The sequence below is a fragment of the Carcharodon carcharias genome, chromosome X (genome assembly GCF_017639515.1).
Source record: "Carcharodon carcharias isolate sCarCar2 chromosome X, sCarCar2.pri, whole genome shotgun sequence".
Classification (NCBI taxonomy): Eukaryota; Metazoa; Chordata; class Chondrichthyes; order Lamniformes; family Lamnidae; genus Carcharodon; species Carcharodon carcharias.
In genome coordinates this window covers 598,155-624,456 of record NC_054507.1, presented here as the reverse complement: position 1 = coordinate 624,456, position 26,302 = coordinate 598,155, and the positions used below count along the sequence as shown (strand labels likewise).

Below are 26,302 nucleotides of genomic sequence, written 5' to 3'. Positions count from 1 at the left end.
ACCATCTGCACAGGATAATTAATATATTTGTGAAAAAATCATGCAATAAAAACAGAATTTGGTGGATTCATCTCCATACCATTGGCCCAGATCTCTGGTCAGCAGCTAAGGTACCTGCCACTGACCATGATAAAAACTCTGTCTTTAACTTTTTGCACTGGAGCTTTTGAGGCTTCCTGGCCTTGTTGCAAGACATAGCCAAAATTGAAGGCAGCCACAAAGGGTGCTGGTGAGGTGTAGAACCAGCAGCCTTACAATGCTATGGGGCTTTTCTTTAAGTTCTCAAGCATTTTTTTAACCTATTTCTAATTTTTCAAAGACTTTTAATGAGCTTGTGTAAGTAAGCATGGAAAAAAATCTTGACATAAATTTAAAAGGTACTTGAAATGAAATAGATGGTAAACTGCACTGATATTTATTGAAATATAAACAGAATATGCTGGAAACACTCAGCATGTCAGGCAGCATCTGTAGAAAGAAACAGTTAACATTTCGGATCATCAGGGACCCTGAGCTTCCAGTCACCTGTCATTTTAATTCTCCACCTTGCTCTCACTCTGACCTTTCTGTCCTTGGCCTGCTACAATGTTCCAGTGAAGCTCGATGCAAGTCTGTGGAACGGCACCTCAACTTTCAACTCAGCACTCTACAGTCTTCTGCGCTCAACATTGAGGTCAACAATCTTAGGTCATAACCTCTACCTCCATTTGCTTCTTTTTTTTGTGCTGTTTCATTTTTCTCCTCGTTTCTTTCTTTATTCCTTCACTTTGCATTCGGACGGCTGCTCTCTAGCCATTCACACTTTATCCGGGCACACATCGTTTGTTTCTTTACTATATCCATTCCCGTTCTCTTTAGCCTTTGGACCATGAAGCTGTTTTTCATTTAATCTCTCCTGCCCTCGAACCTATCACAGACCTCCCCTTTTGTTCTTCCTCCCCCCATCACCATTTCACTTGTTTTAAACCTATTACATTTCTAGCTTTTGTCATTTCTGATGACGAGTCATCGACCTGAAATGTTAACTCTGTTTTTCTCTCTCTACAGATGCTACCCGGCCGGTTGAGCATTTCCAACATTTTCTGTTTTTATTTCAGCTTTCCAGCCTCTGCAGTATTTTATTTTTGATATTTATTGTTAAAAGAAGGGATTAGCAGTGGTCAAGGGCTTTGAGTCCATGGATTTTTTTTGTTATTAATGTTTATGGAAAGGATTATCAATGAAATCAGCTGCTCCTGATTGCTTGAGTGCTTTGAGTCCATTGATATGTTTTGAATTAATTTTTATAGAAAGGATTCACAGCTGTTTACAGTGGGGTGAGGCATGTGCGAACAAGCACACAGATCTCCCTGAGGCTAAGTGCTGCCTCAGGGAGATCGGCTCCAAATTAAAATTTGCAATACAAATGATAGAAAAATTTCCCTGACATGTACCCTCCTGTGACATTGTCACATGAATTGGGACGTGTCCATAACTTTTATTGCAGCCTTTATTAAAAATTATAAGACCCTTATGAAACCTCATCCCACCCATAGATGAGGTTTCATGCTTTTTCTGAAGCCCGCCAGGGCTTCATTTAATCTCTCCTGCCTTAAGGTTGGACGGGCAGGTCCATCAATGACTTTAATTAGTTTCTCAGTGGCTCAATGGGCTGTTGACAGGTTGGCGGGTGTGCAGCTGACTCAGCTGTGCCCCCGGCGACCTGAAAATGGAAATGATGTGGGATGACATCGGGAGTTCCACCCGACGCCATCCCGCGTCATTTTACGCATCAGTCCAGCCCCCGCTCACCAACCGGAAGATACTGCCCCATGTCTCCAGAGGATTAGCCTGGGCCTCTGTATTACTAGTTCACCATTTCCCCTTCTCTTATACAAATTTGTTCTTTAAAGTAAACTTGCTGAACTTAAGAACTAGGAGCAGGGGAAGGCAATTCAGCCCCTCGAGCCTGCTCCGCTATTCAATACGATCATGGCTGATCTCATCTCGGCCTCAACTCCAAATTTCCATCCTCTCCCTCAAAGCCTTTCAACCCGTTACTAATTAAAAATCTCTGTCTCCTCCTTTAATTTATTCAGCGTCCCGGCATCGACTGCAATCTGAGGTAGTGAATTCCACAGATTCACCACCCTTTGAGAAAAGTAATTCCTCTTCATCTCTGATTTAAATCTACCACCCCTTAGCCTAAGACTATGGCCTCTCATTCTAGAATGCCCCACAAGGGAAACGTCTACTTTGTCTATCCCCTTTAGCATCTTATATACCTCAATTAGATCTCCTCTCATTCTTCTAAACTCTAGTGAGTATAGGCCTAAACTGCTCAATCTCTCCTCATAAGACAAGCCCCACATCTCTGGAATCAATCTAGTGAACCTCCTCTGAACCACCTCCAATGCAACTACATCCTTCCTCAAGTAAGGGGAACAAAACTGTGCACAGTACTCCAGGTGCGGTCTCACCAATGCCTTGTACAGTTGCAGCAACACTTCCCTATTTTTATATTCTATTCCTTTAGCAACAAATGCCAAATTCCATTTGCCTTCCTTATTACCTGCTGTACCTGCATACTAGCTTTCAGCGATTCATGCACGAGGACATCCAGATCCCTCTGCACTGCTCATAGTTATACAGGGTATTGGTGAGACCACATCTCGAATACTATGTTGGTCTCCTTATTTAAGGATGGATGTAAATGCGTTGGAGGCGGTTCAGAGGAGGTTTACTAGATTGATAACAAAAACAGAATTACCTAGAAAAACTCAGCAGGTGTGGCAGCATCGGCGGAGAAGAAAAGAGTTGACGTTTCGAGTCCTCATGCCCCTTCGACAGAACTTGAGTTCAAGTCCAAGAATGAGTTGAAATATAAGCTGGTTTAAGGTGTGTGTGTGGGGGGGGCGGGGGTGGCGGAGAGATTGATACCTGGAATGAACATTCTGAAGTTTCTCTCCATTTAAATAATAAGTCACCTTTTTATTTTGCCAACCAAACTGGATAACCTCACACTTATCCACGTTAAACTCCATCTGCCAAATTTTGGCCCATTCACCTAACCTGTCCATATCCATTTGTAAATTTCTTATTTCTTCATTGCAACTTACTTGCCCACCTCTTTTGGTGTCATCTGCAAATTTAGCTACAGTACCTTCTATCCCTGAACCCAAGTCAGTAATATAGATTGTAAATAGTTGGGGCCCAAGGACCGAACCCTGTGGCACCCCACTAGTTACAGCTTGCCATCCAGAAAAAGACCCATTTAACCCGACTCTCTGCTTTCTGTTGGTTAGCCAATCCTCTATCCAAGCTAATATATTACCCCTAACTCTGTGTGATCTTATCTTGTGTATTAATCTTTTGTGCAGCACCTTATCAAAGGCCTTCTGGAAGTCCAGATATACTACATCTACAGGATCCCCATTATCCACTTTGTTGTTACATCTTCAAAGAACTCCAGCAAATTAGTCAAACACGATTTACTCTTCATAAAACCATGCTGACTCTGATGGATTTGCATTTTGACTTTCCAAATGCCCCATTACTATTTCCTTAATAATGGATTCCAACAATTTCCCAACGACAGACGTTAAACTCACTGGTCTATAGTTTCCTACTTTCTGCCTCCCTCCCTTTTCGAATAAGATTAGCGGGCAGGCTGAGAGCTCTGGCGGGCTTCAGAAAAAGCATCAAACCTCATCTATGGGTGGGATGGGGTTTCATAAGGGTATTTAAATTTTTAATAAAGGCTGCAATAAAAGTTATGGACACGTCCCAACTCATGTGACAGTGTCACATTTGGAGCCAATCTCCCTGAAGCAGCACTCCCAGCTGAGGGAATCCCCCCACCACCCACACAGGGAGCAGATGGCACTTCCTGGCGGACGTCATGCTGGGCGGGCCTTAATTGGCACGCCCACGTAAAATGGCAGCACGCCCCCAATCGGGGCGCCGATCGGAGGCGTGCCCACCTACGCCTGCTCCCGCCCTTCCCCCCCAGTGGGGGGAAAATATTTCCCATGATTACAAATCCCACTACAGCAGCCGGTGGAATTTGAATTCAGTTAATCAAATCACTGCAGGAGTTCCTCAGGGTAGTGTCCTCGGCCCAACCATCTTCAGCTGCTTCATCAATGACCTTCCTTCCATCATAAGGTCAGAAGTGGGGATGTTCACTGATGTTTGCACAATGTTCAGCACCATTCGCAACTCCTCAGATACTGAAGCAGATGGAGTATAATGTGGGAAAATGTGAAGTTGTTCACTTTGGCAGGAAGAATAAAAAAGCAGAGTATTAATTAAACGGGGAACAACAGCAGATTTCCAAGATGCAGAGGGATCTAGGTACTTTAGTGCACGAGTCACAAAAAGTTAGTGCGCAGGTACAGCAAGTAATTAAGAAGGCTAATGGAATGCTATCCTCTATTACAAGAGGAATTGAACATAAAAGTAAGGATGTTATGCTTATAGTTATACAGGGTATTGGTGAGACCACATCTCGAATACTATGTTGGTCTCCTTATTTAAGGAAGGATGTAAATGTATTGGAGACGGTTCAGAGGAGGTTTACTAGATTGATACTTGGAATGAACGGGTTCTCTTATGAGGAAAGGTTAGACAGACTGGGCTTGTTTCCATTGGAGTTTGGAAGAATGAGGGGTGATTTGATTGAAGTATATAAGATCCTGAACGGACAAGGTGGACATGGAAAGGATGTTTGCTCTGGTGAGTGAATCCAGAACTAGGGGGCACTGTTTTAAAATTCAGGATCACCCTTTTAGGACAGAGATGAGAATCTTTTTCTCTCAGAGGGTTGTGCGACTTTGGAATATTCTGCCTCAGAAGGCAGTGGAGGTGGGGTCACTGAATATTTTTAAGGCAGAGGTAGATGGATTCTTGTTAGGTAAGGGAATCAAAGGTTATCGGGGGTAGGTGGGAATCAAAACATAAACCATGATCTTATTGAATGGCAGAGCAGACTACAGGGGCTGAAAGGCCTACTTCTGCTCCTATTTTCTATGTTTGTATGTGTGTTTGTATGTTCATATAGAGCAAGACCTGGACAACATTCACAAGCAATGTGCCAAGTAATGAACATCCCCAACAAGAGGGAAACTAACCATCTCCCATTGACATTCAATGGCATGACCATCACTGAATGCCCCAATATCAACATCCTGGGGGTTACCATCAACCAGAAACTGAACTGGCCCAGCCATATAAATACTGTGGCTACAAGGGCAGGTCAGAGGCTGGGAATCCTGCAGTGAGTAACTCACCTCCTGACTCCCCAGAGCCTGTCCACCATCTACAAGGCACAAGTCAGGAGTGTGATGGAATACTCTCCACTTGCCTGGATGAGTGCAGCTCCCACAACACTCAAGAAGCTTGACACCATCCAGGACAAAGCAGCCCGTGTGATCGGCACCCCTTCCACAAACATTCACTCCCTCCACAACCAACGCACAGTGGAAGCAGTGTGCACTATCTATAAGATGCACTGCAGGAACTTGCCAAGGCTCCTCAGGCAGCACCTTCCAAAACCACAACCACTACCGTCTAGAAGGACAAGGGCAGCAGATACATGGGAACACCACCACCTGGAAGTTCCCCTCCAAGTCACTCACCATCCTGACTTGGAAATATATCTGCCATTCCTTCACTGTCGCTGGTGTTAGGAAATAGAGATAATTTAAGTAAGTTATATGTGTATTTGGATGTGTTAAGAATAAGGTATATCTTTTAGATTTAATTTGTATTTCTGTATGTGTGTGTTAACAAAGGGAGAATTTGAGTTTTAGTTTCACTTTAAAAGATGTCTGCATTATAATGAGATTTTATGACTCTTGAAGGGGAAGTAAAACAAACAAGGTAGGAAAAAAACAAAAAAAACTGCAGATGCTGGAAATCCAAAACAAAAAGAACAGAATTACCTGGAAAAACTCAGCAGGTCTGGCAGCATCGGCGGAGAAGAAAAGAGTTGACGTTTCGAGTCCTCATGACCCTTCGACAGAACTTGAGTTTGAGTCCAAGAAAGAGTTGAAATATAAGCTGGTTTAAGGTGTGTGTGTTGGGGGCGGAGAGAGAGAGAGAGAGAGAGAGGTGGAGGGGGGGGGTGTGGTTGTAGGGACAAACAAGCAGTGATAGAAGCAGATCATCAAAAGATGTCACCAACAATAGTACAAAAGAACACATAGGTGTTAAAGTTAAAGTTGGTGATATTATCTAAACGAATGTGCTAATTTAGAATGGATGGTAGGGCACTCAAGGTATAGCTCTAGTGGGGGTGGGGAGAGCATAAAAGATTTTAAAAAATTTTAAAAAATAATGGAAATAGGTGGGAAAAGGAAAATCTTTATAATTTATTGGAGAAAAAAAAAGGAAGGGGGAAACAGAAAGGGGGTGGGGATGGGGGAGGGAGCTCACGACCTAAAGTTGTTGAATTCAATATTCAGTCCGGAAGGCTGTAAAGTGCCTAGTCGGAAGATGAGGTGTTGTTCCTCCAGTTTGCGTTGGGCTTCACTGGAACAATGCAGCAAGCCAAGGACAGACATGTGGGCAAGAGAGCAGGGTGGAGTGTTAAAATGGCAAGCGACAGGGAGGTTTGGGTCATTCTTGCGGACAGACCGCAGGTGTTCTGCAAAGCGGACACCCAGTTTACGTTTGGTCTCTCCAATGTAGAGGAGACCGCATTGGGAGCAACGAATGCAGTAGACTAAGTTGGGGGAAATGCAAGTGAAATGTTGCTTCACTTGAAAGGAGTGTTTGGGCCCTTGGACGGTGAGGAGAGAGGAAGTGAAGGGGCAGGTGCTGTATCTTTTGCGTGGGCATGGGGTGGTGCCACAGGAGGGGGTTGAGGAGTAGGGGGTGACGGAGGAGTGGACCAGGGTGTCCCGGAGGTAGCGATCCCTACGGAATGCCGATAGGGGGGGTGAAGGGAAGATGTATTTGGTGGTGGCATCATGCTGGAGTTGGCGGAAATGGCAGAGGATGATCCTTTGAATGCGGAGGCTGGTGGGGTGATAAGTGAGGACAAGGGGGACCCTATCATGTTTCTGGGAGAGAGGAGAAGGCATGAGGGCGGATGCGCGGGAGATGGGCCGGACACGGTTGAGGGCCCTGTCAATGACCGTGGGTGGAAAACCTCGGTTAACGAAGAAGGAGGACATGTCAGAGGAACTGTTTTTGAAGGTAGCATCATCGGAACAGATGCGACGGAGGCGAAGGAACTGAGAGAATGGGATGGAGTCCTTACAGGAAGCGGGGTGTGAGGAGCTGTAGTCGAGATAGCTGTGGGAGTCTGTGGGTTTGTAATGGATATTGGTGGACAGTCTATCACCAGAGATTGAGACAGAGAGGTCAAGGAAGGGAAGGGAAGTGTCAGAGATGGACCACGTGAAAATGATGGAGGGGTGGAGATTGGAAGCAAAATTAATAAATGTTTCCAAGTCCCGACGAGAGCATGAAGCGGCACTGAAGTAATCATCGATGTACCGGAGAAAGAGTTGTGGAAGGGGGCCGGAGTAGGACTGGAACAAGGAATGTTCCACATACCCCATAAAGAGACAGGCATAGCTGGGGCCCATGCGGGTACCCATAGCCACACCTTTTATTTGGAGGAAGTGAGAGGAGTTGAAGGAGAAATTGTTCAGCGTGAGAACAAGTTCAGCCAGACGGAGGAGAGTAGTGGTGGATGGGGATTGTTCGGGCCTTTGTTCGAGGAAGAAGCTAAGGGCCCTCAGACCATGCTGGTGGGGGATGGAGGTGTAGATGGATTGGACGTCCATGGTGAAGAGGAAGCAGTTGGGGCCAGGGAACTGGAAATTGTTGATGTGACGTAAGGTGTCAGAGGAATCACGGATGTAGGTGAGAAAGGACTGGACAAGGGGAGAGAGAAGGGAGTCAAGATAACGAGAAATGAGTTCTGTGGGGCAGGAGCAAGCTGAGACAATCGGTCTACCAGGGCAGTTCTGTTTGTGGATTTTGGGTAGGAGATAGAAGCGGGCCGTCCGAGGTTGGGCGACTATCAGGTTGGAAGCTGTGGGAGGGAGATCCCCAGAGGAGATGAGGTCAGTGACAGTCTTGGAAACAATGGCTTGATGTTCAGTGGTGGGGTCATGGTCCAGGGAGAGATAGGAGGAAGTGTCTGCGAGTTGACGCTCAGCCTCCGCGAGGTAGAGGTCAGTGCGCCAGACAACAACAGCACCACCTTTGTCAGCGGGTTTGATGACAATGTCAGGGTTGGACCTGAGAGAATGGAGTGCAGTAAGTTCAGAGAGAGACAGGTTAGAATGGGTGAGAGGAACAGAGAAATTGAGACGACGAATGTCGCGCCGACAGTTCTCAATGAAAAGATCAAGAGAAGGTAAGAATCCAGAGGGAGGGGTCCAGGTGGAGGGAGAATATTGGAGATGGGTAAAAGGATCCGTTGAACTGGGAGAAGACTCCTGCCCAAAGAAGTGAGCCCGGAGACGAAGACGGCGGAAGAAGAGTTCAGCTTCATGCCGAGCCCGAAATTCATTGAGGTGAGGGCATAAGGGTATGAAACTAAGTCCTTTGCTGAGCACTGAACGTTCAGCATCGGAGAGGGGAAGGTCAGGGGGTATAGTGAATACACGGCTGGGGTTGGGATTGGAAGATGGGGTGTGGACGGAGGGACGGGCAGGGGTGGAGGGTCCTAGATGGGTGTTGGTGTCAATGAGTTGTTGGAGCTTGCGTTCCTTAACACTTGAGAGAAAGAGAAAAAGTTTCTTGTTGAGGTGTCGGATGAGCCGAAGGATAAAATGAAACTGGGGGCACGCGCAGCTTTGAAAAAGGGTACGGCGGTGCTGCTGGATGGAGAGGTCGAGTGTGTTCATATGGCGGCGCATGGCACTGAGTGTGGATCTCAGAATGTGACGGGAACAGCAGTCCGAGAAACGTTTTATGTCCTGGAGATACCTGTAATCCTGGGTGGGTTCGAAACATGAGGGGTGGAATTTCAGTTGAAATCCACGTGGGGTAAGTCGGAGACGGAGACAGTCACTGAGAAAGGAGATGTGGCTGTGAAAGCGGGTTTTAGTAAAGACCTTGTCAAACACTAGGAGGGAAATGGAAAGCAAGGAAGGTGAGCAGGGCAAAAGAGAGATACGGAAATCTTGTCGCAGAAAAGAACAGAACTTCTTCAAGGAGGTAGGCATTTTTTGAAGAGCAGTTGCAGTCAATTAAACACAGAGATAAAAACAAAAAAAATGCGAATGCTGGAAATCCAAAACAAAAACAAAAACAGAATTACCTGGAAAAACTCAGCAGTTCTGGCAGCATCGGCGGAGAAGAAAAGAGTTGACGTTTCGAGTCCTCATGACCCTTCGACAGAACTTGAGTTCGAGTCCAAGAAAGAGTTGAAATATAAGCTGGTTTAAGGTGTGTGTGTGGGGGGGGGCGGAGAAAGATAGAGAGAGAGAGAAGTGGAGTGGGGGTGTGGTTGTAGGGACAAACAAGCAGTGATAGAAGCAGATCATCAAAAGATGTCAACAACAATAGTACAAAAGAACACATAGGTGTTAAAGTAAAGGGTGGGGAGAGCATAAAAGATTAAAAATTTTTTTAAAAATAATGGAACTAGGTGGGAAAAGGAAAATCTTTATAAGTTTTTGGAAAAAAAAAAGGAAGGGGGAAACAGAAAGGGGGTGGGGATGGGGGAGGGAGCTCACGACCTAAAGTTGTTGAATTCAATATTCAGTCCGGAAGGCTGTAAAGTTCCTAGTCGGAAGATGAGGTGCTGTTCCTCCAGTTTGCGTTGGGCTTCACTGGAACAATGCAGCAAGCCAAGGACAGACATGTGGGCAAGAGAGCAGGGTGGAGTGTTAAAATGGCAAGCGACAGGGAGGTTTGGGTCATTCTTGCGGACAGACCACAGGTGTTCTGCAAAGGTAGGAAAAAAACTGCGCTGTTGCCTAGCAACAGGAGGCCCCACAGAGACAGAAAAGTAGCTTCAGTTCAATTGAAAGCAATCTGGATTCAGCTGGAAGCAGCATAGCAGAGGGACAGAAAGCAAGTTTCAAACTGAAGTTGAAGCCAGGATTCCAAAGAGACTGGATACTGGGAGAGGGAACTGCAGAGAGCAGATTTCCCAAGAGAACCAAAAGGTCCCACGGCCAAGGAGTGCGACAGAAAGGAGGGGTCCCGAGAAGACCTTCTAGTCAAAGGAAGAGCAGGAGTCCAGAAAAGCTCCTGTTCTGTAGAAGTGAAAGTAAGGAGCAGGGAGAAAGGCTCCAAGCTTGAAGGGAGAAAGCTGCAGGATGCAGACTTAAAGCAAAATAGCTTGGGAGAAACCAGAAGGTCCAAGGAGATAGCTGAAGGTCTGTAACTCTATTATGGGCATGTGAAGCAGTGGTGCTCTGTTGGCATGGCTGAGTCAGGGAGAGTGCGTGGAAGAAAGCTTGAATACACGTGGTGATCCAGGGGAGAGGAACATCAGAAGGAGAGTTTGAAACCCTGGAGATGGGCCCTTGAGAAAGAAGTCTGAGAGAAAGCATTGGTTTGGGAGAAAATTCCAAAGCGAGTTCTTGGAGTGTGGAGATTGGAAACCCTCGTGTGAAAGATGGAGTTCAGTGAGACTGGTTGGCTCATGGTGGGACAAGTGTCTGTGGGGAGTTGCTGAGGGATCTATAGTATCTGTATGGGGTGGCATCACTTGGTTTCGGAGTGTGGTGTGTCTGACCACAGGGTGCCTATTGGTTTACATGGACTGTGTATTTATTGTGAACATAGATAGCTTTTGTTACTTGTGTTGTCCTTACAAATCTGAATATATGTGTAAAGGTATAGTTGTGGGAGAAGGAGTACTGTAATATAGTTCATCTTTTGTTGTCGAATAAATGTTTTATTCTTTTGTTAAAAGTTCATCAGCTGACTCCTGTGCTTCTGTTCAGTAGCTACTCTCCACGTATCTAAACAAACAAATAAAAGTTCGGATCTATCAAGCTATGTTCCATTCTGGGATCAGGCTTGTCCAGGGGTAACCTCAGCTGGGATCACAACACAGGGTCAAAATCCTGGAACTCCCTCCCTAACAGCACCGTGGGTGTACCTACACCTCATGGACTGCAGCGGTTCAAGAAGGCAGCTCACCACCACCTTCTCAAGGGCAACTAGGGATGGGCAATAAATGCTGGCCCAGCCAGCAACACCCACATAATATGAGAGAATTAAAAAGGGAAGAATTGAACCTAAAGAAAAAAGCATTAATGAAGTACACAGACAGCAGGGGAAGATGCCAAAGGGGAATGCAAATAGCTTGGGAAATAAATCTAAAGGATAATTGAGAAGGTAAAAATAAATTGAAGAGTGAAATTACGAACATGAAAAGAAATAGTATTCTACAGATGCATGGTGCTGGATTTTACATTTCCCCACCAGGATGGGTGGGAAGCCTGGCAGCTTTTACTGGGTGAGCTGGTGATGGGCAAGTGGGGTGGTGTCCTCCTTTGGGGGTCCCCTGTGCCCATCAGAGGTAATGCCCTCTCCCCCCTCAAAGACCACAGACCCCCTTTAACCTTCCTCTGGCCTCTCAAACCCAGCCCCTCACCTTGCTGGGGCCTGCCGAAACACCGGACTTAACTTCAGTCTGGCCTACATAAGCTCCTCTTCTTCGGGACTGCCTGTAGTCCCAGCAGTGACCACTGAACCTGGCAGTGCTGGGACTACAGAGCTGCTGGCTAATCAGATTGAGCAGCAGCTCTAGAAGGCTGAATTCCTTTCCAAATGGAGGCAGAAGTCTCACCCTGAGCCAATTAATGGCCCGCTGAGTGTAAAATGGCTGAGGGGCAGACAACTTTGTGGCGGGTGGGCTGCCAACAGACTTTTTAACCATGGGGGATGGGGCAGGTGCAGGCAACACCAACCCATAAATACAAAAAGAAAAACCAGGATAGCGATAGGACCACACAGGTATACGCACAGTAAACTCACAGGTAATGACAGTGAAATGGCAGGAACGGGCCATAACTTCCAAGCTTCCCAGCATCGGATTGGGGGTGTACCCCAAAGATGCTTTGGGGAATCCCTCTCGGAACTTCACAGGTAAGGGTTTGCACAGTAATTGCCCAGAAGCACAAATTTCCTCTGGGCAATTGCCCTGCTCTGGGAACCATCCGAAAATGTGATTTCAATTGCAAACTTTGGATGGTTCCAACAGGGCTAGACCAATAGTTACTCAGAAAAAGCTGGAGAATTAAAACCTCTTCTGGCTTTTGGACAACTACTGTAAAGACCCAGATTGACCGCCCTCCCACAGGGCTCTCCGCACACCCCCAATCCCCACATGGGACTCCCCCCAGCACCCCCGACGCCCCCCCCGCCACCCCCCCCGGTCTCCCCACCATCCCACGACTAGCTACACCCCCACGGTATTCCCCACACCCTGACATCCCCGTGGGCTACACCCCACCCCCATGGGTCCGACTGTCAGCCCCACACCTGCACCCTCCCCCACCCCCTTCCCAAGGCTTGACACCCCCCCCATCCCCAATCAGCGCCCAACACCCCAAGGCTTAACCCCACCCCCGGACCTCCAATCCCCCCTCCGCCGCCCAAATCCTATCCACTTACCCGAGACACTTACCTTCTCCCTGGCCTGTCAGTTTCAACTTACCTGGTTTACGGCAGCTAGTGCTGTAACAAGGGGTGTGTCCTCCTTCACTTCGATGGAGCTGGGCCTCGGGATGAGCTGTGCTGCCTGGATCTCGCCCGGCCTGAGTCGGAAGCTCGGGTGAGACAGGCACAGAAGAAATTAACAGGAGTGTTTGGGCACGGAGAGGCAGTCCGACACTGAGTTCCACTCTGAGGAAGTTACAGCCCAATAAATAATAACTTTGCCTTGGTATTTATCAGGGAAACTAACATGGTTTTGTGAAGAAGATAATAAAAAAAAGGCATTTAAGGGCTGGGGGGGGGCGGTTTCGGGTGAGAAATTTAATGAAGCTTAGAGAGGATAAAACCACATTGATGCATTAGGGCAGAGGCACTATGACATATGTAGAGAACTATTCATTGGAAAAGGGAATAATGCCAGAGGACTGGTGGACAGCGAATGTGATTCCCATATTTAAAAAGGGAGATTGAACAAATCCAGGAAACTACACACTGGCCAGCTTAACCAGGAAAGATGATGAAATCTTTACGCCAAGGCAGAATAAAAAGACACCTAGGAGTTGGAGTAGTCAGCATGGATTCTAAAAGTAAACATTCTGCTTGAACAACCTTACTGAATTCTTTGAATATGTAACAGAGACTAAATAAAGGTAATGAAACTTTTTTATTCTCAAAAAGTCTTCAATGAGGTACTGGATAGCAGATAGAGAATACGGAGTTGAGACATGGGGCAGAATGGATAGCAAGCCGACAAAAAACAGAAAACAGAGACTCGGGGCAGAATTTTACCCTTGGCGTGTGGGCTCGGCGAGGGTGGTTGGGAAGCTGATTTTATGCAGCCGGGCCAAGTAAGGCCTGCTCAGCATGACACGCGGCCTTTCAATGAGCGGATTTAACGTCCGCTGGGTCCGATGGCAACTCGGCAGCCAATTCAAACGCAGCCTCACCAGCTCCTGGAAGATGTGGAAGTCCCATGAATGGAGAGCGTAGCGGGTGGATATGTCAGGCGGGAGGGCAGGTCAGCGGGGGAAGTCAGCTCCACGTTTCTCAGACAAGTACCTCGCTGCCCTCCTGAAGGAGCTCGCAGCCAGGAGAGAAACACTTTCCCCTAGGAACAGGAGGAGGAGGCCCTCCCACCTCACCAGAGGCCTGGGCGGAGGTGGCATCCAGTGTCAGCAGCCACGACGTGGTGAGGCGCACATGGGTGCAGTGCCGGAAGCGCTTTAACAATCTCCTGCGATCGGGAAGGGTGAATACCATGTTAGCATGGGTCACTTTGCAGAACCGGTAAGAGCTGCTCACCCCCCCTGTGGACCTCAGAGGTGTTAGAGTGTGGCAAATGTCAATGAGGAAGGAGCAGGCCATGGGGGTGAGCCCTGGCTGCTCGGACTGAGTGCCTTGCAGCTCCAGAGTCATGAATCGGCTGAGCCCTCCCTGCAAGGTGTTGCTCAGGTGGGATTGGCCAGGCTGCAATGGAGCTGCAGGTAGAGGGTGGACTCATCAATCCTCCTCTGTCCTTCCAGGAGAAAACATCCCATAACAATGCAGAGAGCTCACGGACTGGCGAGGGACCCCCACACCTCCTCATCCTCACACGCTATGAGCAGGGGGTGCTGGAGTTGGAGAAGCGCCATGCGCTTAGGTCAAGCAGCCATGGAGAGGTTGGGGTGCCACAGGGAGTGCAGTGCAGAGGTGAGAATGTGGCTTTTTGCACCCATTCCAGTGCAGTCAGTATATTGATGTGAGCCTCGAACCTGGAATCCCCATTGATAATGAAAAGACGAGGGCACCATGATGCATATCTCTGCCTCACCAGGGTGCCTGGCATGCACAGGGACAGTGTAATGACTTAAACCAATATGTCCTTATTCTCCCTTTTAGGCTCACCAGCAGCCCCTCATTGTGAGGAGCCTGAAGGCCCACTCCTGACTACTGAGGATCAGCATGCTGAGCACCCACCTGCTCTCTGCCAAGCACCCCCTCTCCTCTGTCAAGATACCTGCACCTCAGTGGGCTTAAGATCAGCGTCTAGTATCTCGGTGCACATTGGTGAAGGCACTTCATGCTTGCTTGAGGAGCAGGAGGCAGAGAGTGCCCAGACTGCCGGCAGTCGGAGGACAGCTGGGGACCAGGAACATGCTCAGTCGGTGGCTGATGATGGGCCTCTGGAGTCGTCCCTGAGGCAGCAGATGCTGGATGTCCAGCGAGATGTGTGGGAGGGTCTGGCGGAGATACATGAGGGAATGCGTGCCACGGTGTCCATTGTGGAGGAGTCCATGTGGAGCATGAGCTATGCAATGACCCTCATGGCCGAGCGCACTGCTTCCTCCATGGAGAGAGTGGTGACTCTCAAGGAGAGGCTCCTCCAGGAGCTCAAGCAGGGGTTCCTGGGGATGTGCTCGGAGCTGCAGCCCCCACACCAGCAATGACCTCAGCTGGTCAGTGTCAGTGTGGTAGATGGTTTGGGCACCCAGTATCACAGCGAGGTGTCCGTCCATCAATGGTGAGCAGGGAGGTCCAGAGCAACCTCACGTTGGTGCATGAGCTGCTTGTCATCTCTGTGGGTACCTCTCAGGGCGCTCCGGACGAGGGCAGCAGCTCGTCTGCCCCTCTGCCAGTGACTGTAGCATCTGATGAGGCTGCGATGACTGGGGAGATACCAGCCGTGGCACTGGCTGCTCCCTCCCAGGTGGGGCCAGCACAGGCTCCACGGGCCAGAGGACGCCCACCAAGGTCATCAAGGCCAACAGGACACAGTCAGCAGCTGTCTCAGATGCCAGTGCCAGCGAGAGGGGGGCACATAGATGTAGCACCCTTAAAGCAAACATAAAGCACCTTAAGCACAACACAGACTTATCACTGATGATATTTGGTTCCCCCATTTTTCTGTTTTTTTTTCATGGTGTGATGTAAAACACTGGGGAATGTTATTTTCTGCTATGTTTGTCACTCAGAAGTAAATGAGGTGTTTTATTTGCAACTGGCCTCTGGATGCTTCATTTGCTCTGTAGGTGCAGGGTAAGCCTTGATGTTGTGATGGATGTGTGTCTCCTGAAACTTTATTGAAATGGCACATAGTACATGTTGTTCACCAAACAAATGTTCCTGTCAGGTATCAAGTATGGAGCCTGCAGCCCTGGCATGTGGTGATGGTTCATCTTTGTTAGGTTAGCTGAAGGAGCATTGGATCAAAGCCTCCCAGGTGTCCCTGCCTCCCAGGTCAGCGTCTATCCCTTAAGCATTCCCCTGACCATGCTCGTCTTCATGACTGGACTCATCGTCTGTTGCCAGAACAGTAATGTCAACATCTTCTTCCTCCACTGTGTCCCCCCTTTCCAGTGCCAGATTGTGGAAAGTGCAGCATGCAACTACTATCAGTGACACATGATCAGGGGGGTATTGCAGTGCGCCCCCTGAACGGTCCAAGTATCGCAAGTGTATTTTGTGAAGACCGATGGTTCTCTCTACCACCGCCCTTGTGGAGGCATGGCTCCTATTGTACCGCTGCTTAGCTTCTGTTCTTGGATGGCGGAGAGGTGTCATGAGCCACCTTCTGGGGGATAGCCCTTGTCACCCAGCAGCCATCCATCCAGCCGGGCTGGAGCACTGAAGAGCCTCGACACCTGGGAGTGTCTCAGGATGTAAGCGTCATGGGAGCTGCCTGGGTACCTTGCACAGACTTGCAGAATCTGCATCCTGTGGTCACACACTATCTGTACGTTCATGGAGTGGAATCTCTTCCTGTTGATGAAGGAACCGGGCTCACCCGCTGGTGCCTTGATGGCCACATGTGTACAGTCTATAGCACCCTGGATACGGAGGAACCCAGCAATCGCTGCAAAGCCTCTGGCTCACTCAGCCTGGCTGGCCTCTTCCGTGTGATAGTGAATGAAAGTCAATGCACAACTGGACAGAGCGTCTGTCACCAGCTTGACACAACTGTGGACAGCTGATTGGGAGACTTCACACAGATCCCACACTGACCCCTGGAAAGAGCCAGAGGTATAGAAGCTGAGGGCCACTGTGACCTTCAGAGCCACTGGCATGGGGTGTCCACCCATACAGTCGGAGCTGATCTCAGGCCCAATCATCTGACAGATGGAGGTCACTGTCTCCCTTTGAGAGCTGGAGCGTCCTTCGACATTGCACCTCAGTCATATTGAGGTAGTTGCATTGCTGCCTGTAAACCCTGGCAGCAGGATAGTGGTGTCTTCTGCAGCCCCTTCCACCTTGAACTACCTGCTGGCCCTGCGCCCCTGGTGCCTGCGCCTCTCCTCCCACAGGTCCCTCCGCTGGAAGCTGCATTGGGACACCCGGTCTCCTCTCCCTTCTGCCCCTCTCTTCCTCCTCAGAGGAGGTGCCACCAGCGGAGAGCACAATCCCCATTCCCAGGGTAAGGGAAGGCTGTCTGATAACCGGAAAGCCCCATGCGGTGCGAATCCTCCAGGAGCCTGGAAGACAACACTGAGTCCTGAAGTGAAGCCTCTAAATGCTCCGGATGCAGCTCTGAAGTGAAATGAAGCTGTCCTGCTCACAGAAGCAAGCAGCAGCAAGTGATATCCAAAGCTCCTCACGACTCACGTTGTGAAGCCCACTGACCCCTCTTATCCCGCCTGTGGATGAGGTTTTGCAAATTGCGGCCTGCCCACCTGCCCATTTTGCCCATGCGATGGCCTGAAAATCGCACGGGCTATGTAAAGTCGGGGACAATTGGTCTCTCAAGGGCCTTAACTGGCCATGTAATTAATGGCGGGCAAGCCTCCGTCTTCATCATGTGCCCGCCTAGTGAAATATCACGAGAGTGCGTGCTGACATCGGGACGCTCGTCTGATGTCAACGAGCTTTATTTCACGCACGGGTGTGTCAGGTGTGCACCCACACGCCAAGGGTAAAATTCTGCCCTCGGAGTTAAAGGGTGACAAAATTCAGATTGACAAAAAATGTAAAGTGGTGTTACATAAGGATGGGTTCTGGAACCGCTGTTGTCCACCATTTACATAAATGATTTGGCCGCAGAAATTGGAAGTATACTTGCAAAATTTGTAGATTCCACCAAATTGCAGAGTAACTTTAATGTACAGGGGCATTACAACAAAATGCAGGAGGACATTAATAAATTGGCAGAATGGGCCTGTAACTGGCAAATAAACATGAATATCGGTAAGTGCCAGGTAGCACATTTTGGTAGGAAGAATAAAGAGGTCATATACTCCTTGGAAATTAAGGCTCAGATTTTCACAGAGTTGGAAAGTCTGTGGACCTTTACAAATGGTGGGCAGGACTTGTATGTGGAAGTCGTGCCCCCATTTCCAACAAATCTAATTTTTGACAGTAGGGGAAAGGGGCTGATTCACAAAGAAGGGAATTGTGAACTCAGTGCTGAGTTCAAACAGACCCCATTTTTGCTGTTGCAAGGGCTGCAGTGTGGGAACCACAAACTGATGGAGTAGATGTAAATGCAATTGAAGGGTGGATAAGGTCTGTTTAAGTGTGATGATCTGTTGTTTTTTAGACCCCTGCTCTTTAAACTGTAAAAAAACCCAGCTACAGGTGTCACAGAGTTAAAAAAAACCATCTGCTGGACTGCTTTGATTAACAGGTGACCTGTTGCTGGTTAGAAGGAAACAGTAGCATCTGGTTGTGTGGTTTCAATAGAGCTCTTTGTTGACATTTCCCCATTAGCTATTGGGAATGCTTGGGTGAGGTTCAAAAGCTACAATTATCTTAGTGGGAGTTCTGAGTTCACAGTTTGATTGACAGTTTAAAGAGTCTATTAAAGGGTTACCTGTCTTTGATGTGGAATCTAAATACAAGTTTGTTTTTATACAAGATTAACCCCTTGAGGAGATTTAAAAGCTTTAAATAGGTTTTGAATGAGTGAGTTTTTTCAAGTGAGTAAGAGTGAGAGCTGTATTAGATTGTTAGAAGTTTATCTTTTTTCATCCCCACATGACTCCTGAGGTCTGCCCATGACCATGCTGGGTGAGTGGCTATGAGGTGACATGAAGGGTACAAAGGGCCATGGGGAGGGGTGGTTAGGGGGAAATGAGATGGCATTGAGGTGGCATGGAGGATAAAAGAGGCCATGGGGGCATGAGTTGGTATTGAGTTGGTATGGAGGGTATAAGGGCCATTGAGGTTGGGTGGGGTGTGGGTGGTGAGGCTAGAGGGCCTAACAACTTTGAAAACAACTGGGACAAAGTCCTAGATAACAGAGACATTCCATCCAACCAGCCTGTTTTGACACTTGCCAGAACCTGTGGCAGCCTAGGATCCTTCTTTAAAAAATTCATTCATGGGATGTGGGTGTCGCTGGCTTGGCCAGAATTTATTGCCCATCCCTAGTTGCCCTTGAGAAGGTGGTGATGAGCTGCCTTCTTGAACCGCTGCAGTCCATGTGGTGTAGGTACACCCACAGCGTTGTTAGGCAGGGAGTTCCAGGATTTTAACCCAGCGAAAGTGAAGGAACGGTGATATATTTCCAAGTCAGGATGGTGATTGACTTGGAGAGGAACTTCCAGGTGATGGTGTTCCCATGTGTCTGCTGCCCTTGTCCTTCTAGATGGTAGTGATCGTAGGTTTAGAAGATGCTGCCTAAGGAGCCTTGGTGAGTTCCTGCAGTGCATCTTGTAGATGGTACACACTGCTGCCATTGTGTGTTGGTGGTGGAGGGAGTGAATGTTTGTGGATGGGGTGCTAATCAAGTGGGCTGCTTTGTCCTGGATGGTGTTGAGCTTCTTGAGTGTGGTGGAAGCTGCATTCATCCAGGCAAGTGGGGAGTATTCCATCACACTCCTGACTTGTGCCTTGTAGATGGTGGACAGGCTTTGGGGAGTCAGGAGGTGAGTTACTTGTCACACAATTCCCAGCCTCTGACCTGCTCTTGTAGCCACAGTATTTATAATGGCTAGTCCAGTTCAGTTTCTGGTCAATGGTAACCCCCAGAATGTTGATAGTGTGGGATTCAGTGATGGTAATACCATTGAATGTCAGGGGCCGATGGTTAGATTCTCTCTTGTTGGAGATGGTCATTGCCTGGCACTTGTGTAGCATGAATGTTACTTGTCACTTGTCAGCCCAAGTCTGGATATTTTCCAGGTCTTGCTGCATTTGGACATGGACTGCTTCAGTATCTGAGGAGTTGTGAATGGTGCTGAACATTGTGCAATCATCAGCGAACATCCCCACTTCTGACTTTATGATGGAAGGAAGGTCATTGATGAAGCAGCTGAAGATGGTTGGGCCTAGGACACTACCCTGAGGAACACTGCAGTGATGTCCTGGAACTGAGATGACTGACCTCCAACAACCACAACCATCTTCCTTTGTGCTAGAAATGACCCTAACCAGCAGAGAGTTTTCCCCCTGATTCCTATTGATTCCAGTTTTGCTGGGGCTCCTTGATGCCACACTCAGTCAAATGCTGCCTTGATGTCAAGGGCAGTCACTCTCACCTCACCTCAGGAGTTCAGCTCTTCTGCTCATGTTTGAACCAAGGCTGTAATGAGGTCAGGAGCTGAGTGGCCCTGGCGGAACCCAAACTGAGTGTCAGTGAGCAGGTTATTGCTAAGCAAGTGCTGCTTGATAGCACTGTTGATGATCCCTTCCATCACTTTACTGATGATGGAGAGTAGACTGATGGGGCGGTAATTGGCCGGGTTGGATTTGTCCTGCTTTTTGTGTACAGGACATACCAGGGCAATTTTCCACATAGCTGGGTAGATGCCAGTGTTGTAGCTGTACTGGAACAGCTTGGCTAGGGGCATGGCAAGTTCTGGAGCACAAGTCTTCAGTACTATTGCTGGAATATAGTCAGGGCCCATAGTCTTTGCAGTGTCCAGTGCCTTCAACTGTTTCTTGATATCACGTGGAGTGAATCCACTTGGATGCTTCCAGGGTTGGTGGGGAATCTTCATCCTGCATCCACGGCACAACATTTCCCGTCCCCCCCACCAACCCCCGGAGCAAATATTGCTCATTTCAGGGTACTTTGAGTTTGGCGAGTTGGGGAATTTCTCAATTCAAGCTACCTGCCTCAGAATCCAAAATCTGGCCCGAAGTGTCTAAATGGGGTAGAGGAACAGAGGAATCTGGAGTATAGATACAGAGATCAGTTATACAAAGAAGTTAATAAAGCAAACAAAGCAGTGAGATTTATTTCTGGAGCTATAGAATTGAAAAGCAGAGAACTTATGCTAAACTTGTCTGGAATCTTGGTTAGACCACATTTAGAGTACCGTGAATAGTTCTGGTTGACATATTATGAAAAGGATACAGAGGCACTCAATTTCCTAGAATAATATTGGAATTGAGAGGTTATACCAATCAGAATAGAGTGAACAAGCTTCTCTAGAAAAGGGAAGACTGAAGGGTGACCTGATAGAGGTCTTTAAGATTATGAAAGGATTTGATAGAGAAAGATGCTTCCACTTGTGTGTGAGACCAGAACAAGGGAGCTTAAACATAATTTAATCACTACTACATCCCATAAAGAATTCAGGAGAGACTTCTTTGCCCAGAGAATGGTGAGAATGTGGAACTCACTACCACAAGGAGTGGTTGAGGTGAATGGTATAGATATGTTTAAGGGGGAAGCTGGATAAATTCATAAGGGGGATTACAAGAGAGATATATTGATAGGGTTAGATGAAGAGGGGTGGGAGGAGGCCTGTGTAGATTTGTTGGGTCGAATGGCCTGTTTCTGTGCTCTCCTTTGTGATTCTGTCTAACACATGCATGCATACATAAGGCCTATCAATTGTAAATAGCTACAGGTACAGGTGCCTAATGCAGAGATTCAGTAATAGCGAGTGAAACACAGTAAACTCATCAATTAAGTGACTGCACATTTAGTACCAGATAATATTTTTGACGGTTTTTGTCCAATACATACTGCTGACTAGTTGTCCAACACTGGCAGTGGAGGGAGTGTTGCTTGGTGTAATGGGTTCAGTTGGTGCAGTGGCTGGGGTTGGTGTCACACTGGGTTGCGTTACAGTAGCCATTGTCTGGAACGTTTGTACCTTGGGAAAAAGGAGAAAAAATAAAGTTCAGGAACGCTTAGTGTGATTTCTATTCAGAACATACTGGCCCAGCACCAGCGGCACTCTGCTGAACACCCATGGGTTGTCCCGAAGATAATTGGATATGAACTCTCAGTGCTGTCAGGTCTTTTAAATCATAGCCAAGAACATTTTAGATTTCAGCGTGAGCTATGTTAAACTTTGCTGAAATCTTTCAAGCATGCACTTTTTATTCAAGATTTCTATGTCTATGTTATGCTGCATAAGGACGTGGAGAGTGCAAGGAAACTGCCATTGATACTTGTTATCCAACCAGAACGTCAAACTGATGAATAAATTGATGAAATAGTAGATTTTGTTTCAACATATTTGCTTGTGGCCAACTTTGTAAAATTCAGTTTCTGACAGCAGATGGCACTCTATACTGTACCATCAACCATCAATGTGAAGACATATCAGGTAGGCTTTTATGCAGTAGGTAGGTAAGTAATTAACCAAAGGCATCTCTCTCCATCAGAGAGACAATTGCTTGAAAGGCACCGCTGGTTAGTTTATTCTGCAGGCAAACTTAATGCAACAAATACAAAGTGACAAAAGTTACATTCATGTCATTGTTATGATTCCAGCTGATGTTAACACTGGACAAGTCAGATCCCAGAGTGAAACCTGGCTTGATAGATCCCAACTTTGGGCAGAACCACCCCAGAGTTGCACAAAGTGCGGTAGTGGGTGGCTTTACCTGCTGGCCGCAATGGTGGGATTTCACACCGTATCGTCCCAATCCCGGTGCTTCCCACCTCATTAATTATGCATTCCCGGGAAACACACCAGAACGCTAGCGGGATAGCCTCTGAATTGCCGGCCCCGCCATCACCTCAGGCCTTCAGTAATCCGGGTGCCATGTTTAAAGGCTGCCCCTGTACAGAGCTAGCTCTCTCTAAGGCATCGAAAGCTGCTGCAGAGTCATGGCTGCCCCCAAATTTAGCGACACATCCCTCGGGTGCCCACTGGACACTGTGGAGGCCCGCCGTGAAGTCCTCTACCCCCTCTGTGGGCAAAGACCAGCAAGCAAGGTCACCAACCCAGCATGGGAGGTGGTGGCAGTGGTGGTCAGTGCCAACACCCTGCAGAAGAGGACAGCCACCCAGTGCCACAAGAGGATGAATGATCTCCTCCGTTCCACCAGGGTAAGTCACTCTTCTCATCACTCTCAACTCACACACTCACAAACCCATCACACACCCACAGGGCCTTCACTCACTGCCAGTTCAAGGGACATCACCATTCACTCTCACACACCTTCATTGTCCTCATCCCATCCATGGGACCACTCACACCAACACAGGCCTTGGAATACTTATCATCTGGCGTCCTGATACACTCTCTCCATCTCTGTCCATGCAGGACAAGCTGGCACACAACAACAGGGAGAGGTCACAGGCTGATGGAGGAATGCCTGAGATCAAGGTCCTCACGGACTTTGAAAACAGAGCCATCCAGCCGGCCGGTGATGACCGGGACTGGTCCTGTACTGACAGTGAGGTTGGTGCTGCTCTACCAAGTGAGGATCCAGCAGTGTAACATCCATCAGATAACCATGCTGTGAGTGATGTGTCCTCTTTCACAGGCCACTGCCATGCACTGATTATCTCTCCTTGCTTTCACAGGCACATCTGGGAAGCAGCTGAGGGGGTCCACGAGCCAGGCCCTTGACTCAAGCCCTGAAGACATCTCAGAAGAGGAATCTGATGACACCCCAATTGAAGACTCATCACAGCTCTCACCCACACCCTCCACCAGCGCAGAGACATACACCTCGGTGGGACCTAGCTTTAGAGTAGCCTCAGGATCACAATCTGGTGAGCACATCGCACTGTCTGAACCACAGCAGGCGGAGGTAGGGACTTCCCAGGTCCCCAGCACTCGGAGGAGCTGCTGGAGGCCAGAACATTGCTGAGTCCGAGTCAGATGAGGAGCCTCTGGACTAGTAATTTCACAGTCGCTGGAACTGCAAAGACAAACTCGGGAACATCAGGGAGGGATGTCTGCTGTGCTCCTCAGATTGTAAGGCAATTTGTGAAGGTGGTGTCCATGACCTCCTGGATACACTTGTGCGTGGAGGCTTGTGAGATCCTGCACAGGTCACCTGTGGAGCCCAGGAAGGAGCCACTGGTGTAAAAATTAAGTTGCCTCGGGGGTACAAAATACTCCAGTGATACACAGGAACAGGTGTAGGCCATTCGGCCCCTCGAGCCTGTATGTACTTTGAACGAGATCATGTATCTTAACTTCACCTACCCACCTTAGCTCCATATATTTTTTATACTGAATCAATGTTTTGTACAAGCTTAACATAACTTCTTTGCTCTTGTACTCTATGCCTCTATTAATAATACCAAGGATACTTCATGCTTTATAACTACTTTCTCAACCTATCCTGCCAATTTCAATGATTTATGCACATATACACCCAGGTCCCTCTGCTCCTGCACCCCCTTTAGAATTGTGCCCTTTATTTTGTATTGTCTCTCCATGTTTTTCCTACCAAAATGAATCACTTCTCAACATTAAATGTCATCCGTTCATTCCAGCAACTTGTCTGTGTCCTTTTGAAGTTCTACACTATCCTCCTGTTAGCTGACAATACTTTCAAATTTTGTATCATTCAAAAATTTTGAAACTGTGCCCTGTACACCAAGCTCTAGGTCAGGCTTGTCCAACCCACAGTTTGGATGTGGCCCACAAAGCCCCTGTATTGTGGCCCCCAAACCACTGTTCAAAATGCTGGTCAGATGGGTAAGTGAAGTGAAAGATTCTGCAAGGGGCTGCTCCTTCAATCACAGGCCGTTCCTCTCCCATGTTTGCTGCTGATAGGCTCACTAGTGAACAAGTATATCTTTCCTTAGGTAAGGAGACCAAAACTGTACACAATACTCCAGGTGCAGTCTCACCAAGGCTCTATATAATTGCAGTAAGACATCTTTACGCCTGTACTCAAATCCTCTTGCAGTAAAAGCCAACATACCATTTGCCTTCTTAATTGCTTGCTGTACCTACAGGTTAATTTTCGGCGATTCATGAACAAGGGCACCCAGGCCCATTTGAAGTTCGACAATTCCCAGCCTCTCCCCATTTAAGAAATACTCTGTGGCCAGGATTTTACAGTCAGCATTCAGGGGAGGGCCCGACAGGCTGGCACCTAAAATGGAGCACGATGACGTCGGGCATGCTTCCCGACATCACTGCACTATCTCACCATGTTTCGTTTGCACCAGAGTCAGCTGCACACCCGCCGATAATTGATAGGCAGGCAGGCGGAAAGGCCAAGCAGCTTTCACGTTTTTTAGGAAACCTCATTAAAGAAAAACTTCTTCTGAAAAATAAAATACATGTCCCATCTCATGTGACACAGTTGCATGAGGGGACATGTTTCATTAAATTTTTATTACATTCATTTATTTTTTAAAAAAGTGCTTCAATGTCCCTGAGGCAGCTCCGTGCACGTACATGCACAAAAGAGCGCTGGACCCGACTCTCCCTCCTCCCCCCGCCCGCACAGGTAGCGCTCACTACCGCTCGCGTATTACGCTGGGCAGGCCTTAATTGGCCCATCCGTGTAAAATGGCGGCGCTGAGCCGATTGCTGGCAGCAGTCATCTCCCACCAAGCTCACTCGACATGGGAGAAATTCAGGCCTGCCTTCCTGATCTTCCTACCAAAGTGGATAACCTCACATTTCTCCAGATTGTATTCTATCTGCCAAATGTTTGCATCTCTGCATCATCTTTGCATCCTCCTCACAGCTCACGCTTGCATCTGGTTTTGTATCATCTGCAAATTTCCAAATATTACCTTTAATCCCCGCATCCAAATCATTGATGTCGATTGTGAATAGCTGGGGCTCAGGCACTGATCCTTGTGGTACCCCACTAGTCACAGCCTGCCAACCTTCAAATGACCCACTTATTCCTACTCTCTGATCCTGTCCGTTAAATATAGGAAGGCTTATTGAAATGCTATGGTTAAACCTTTATTATCAAAAAAAATGCAATTTTAATTCCCCAGCTCCTTAGACTAACTTCCTAACTTTGGAGAAAGGGAAATAAAGCTACAATACTCGCCAGCCAAACAACTCACAGCCTTCTTGTGATGTCAGCACCTGAAGGAGCTTCAGACATGGAGTTGGGCATTCCTTGACGATAAAAGAGAATGGCACTTGGAAGCTGGTCCCTCCGGGACAGCAGCTGCACTGAAATGAGAGTCACTTCAACTCCTGTTTTCCCAGCTGTATCACCTCTCAACCTTGCAGCATTCAGGAAACACCTTGCAGAAATAATATTTTAGGCGCTGGAGCAAGGAAGGTAGCTGACACAAATAGTAAAAAGACTTGTTTTACTATGCCAACATCACCTGAAAATGAGGTAGGAGGTAGAAAGAAGGAACACTGAGCCAAAAAAAAGTGCAAAACAAAAACAGAATTACCTGGAAAAACTCAGCAGGTCTGGCAGCATCGGCGGAGAAGAAAAGAGTTGACGTTTCGAGTCCTCGAAACGTCAGCTCTTTTCTCCTCCGCCGATGCTGCCAGACCTGCTGAGTTTTTCCAGGTAATTCTGTTTTTGTTTTGGATTTCCAGCATCCGCAGTTTCTTGTTTTTAT

General features: G+C 47.7%; 1 protein-coding gene across 1 annotated transcript in view; it reads right to left on the bottom strand.

Moving 5' to 3' along the window:
- Positions 1–26,302, bottom strand: part of pou6f1 (POU class 6 homeobox 1) — a 305,810-nt gene that overhangs the window by 48,661 nt on the left and 230,847 nt on the right. Inside the window, exon 6 of the mRNA XM_041180184.1 lies at positions 21,518–21,647. Coding sequence (XP_041036118.1) covers positions 21,518–21,647 — 130 coding nt within the window. The remainder of the gene's footprint in view (positions 1–21,517; positions 21,648–26,302) is intronic.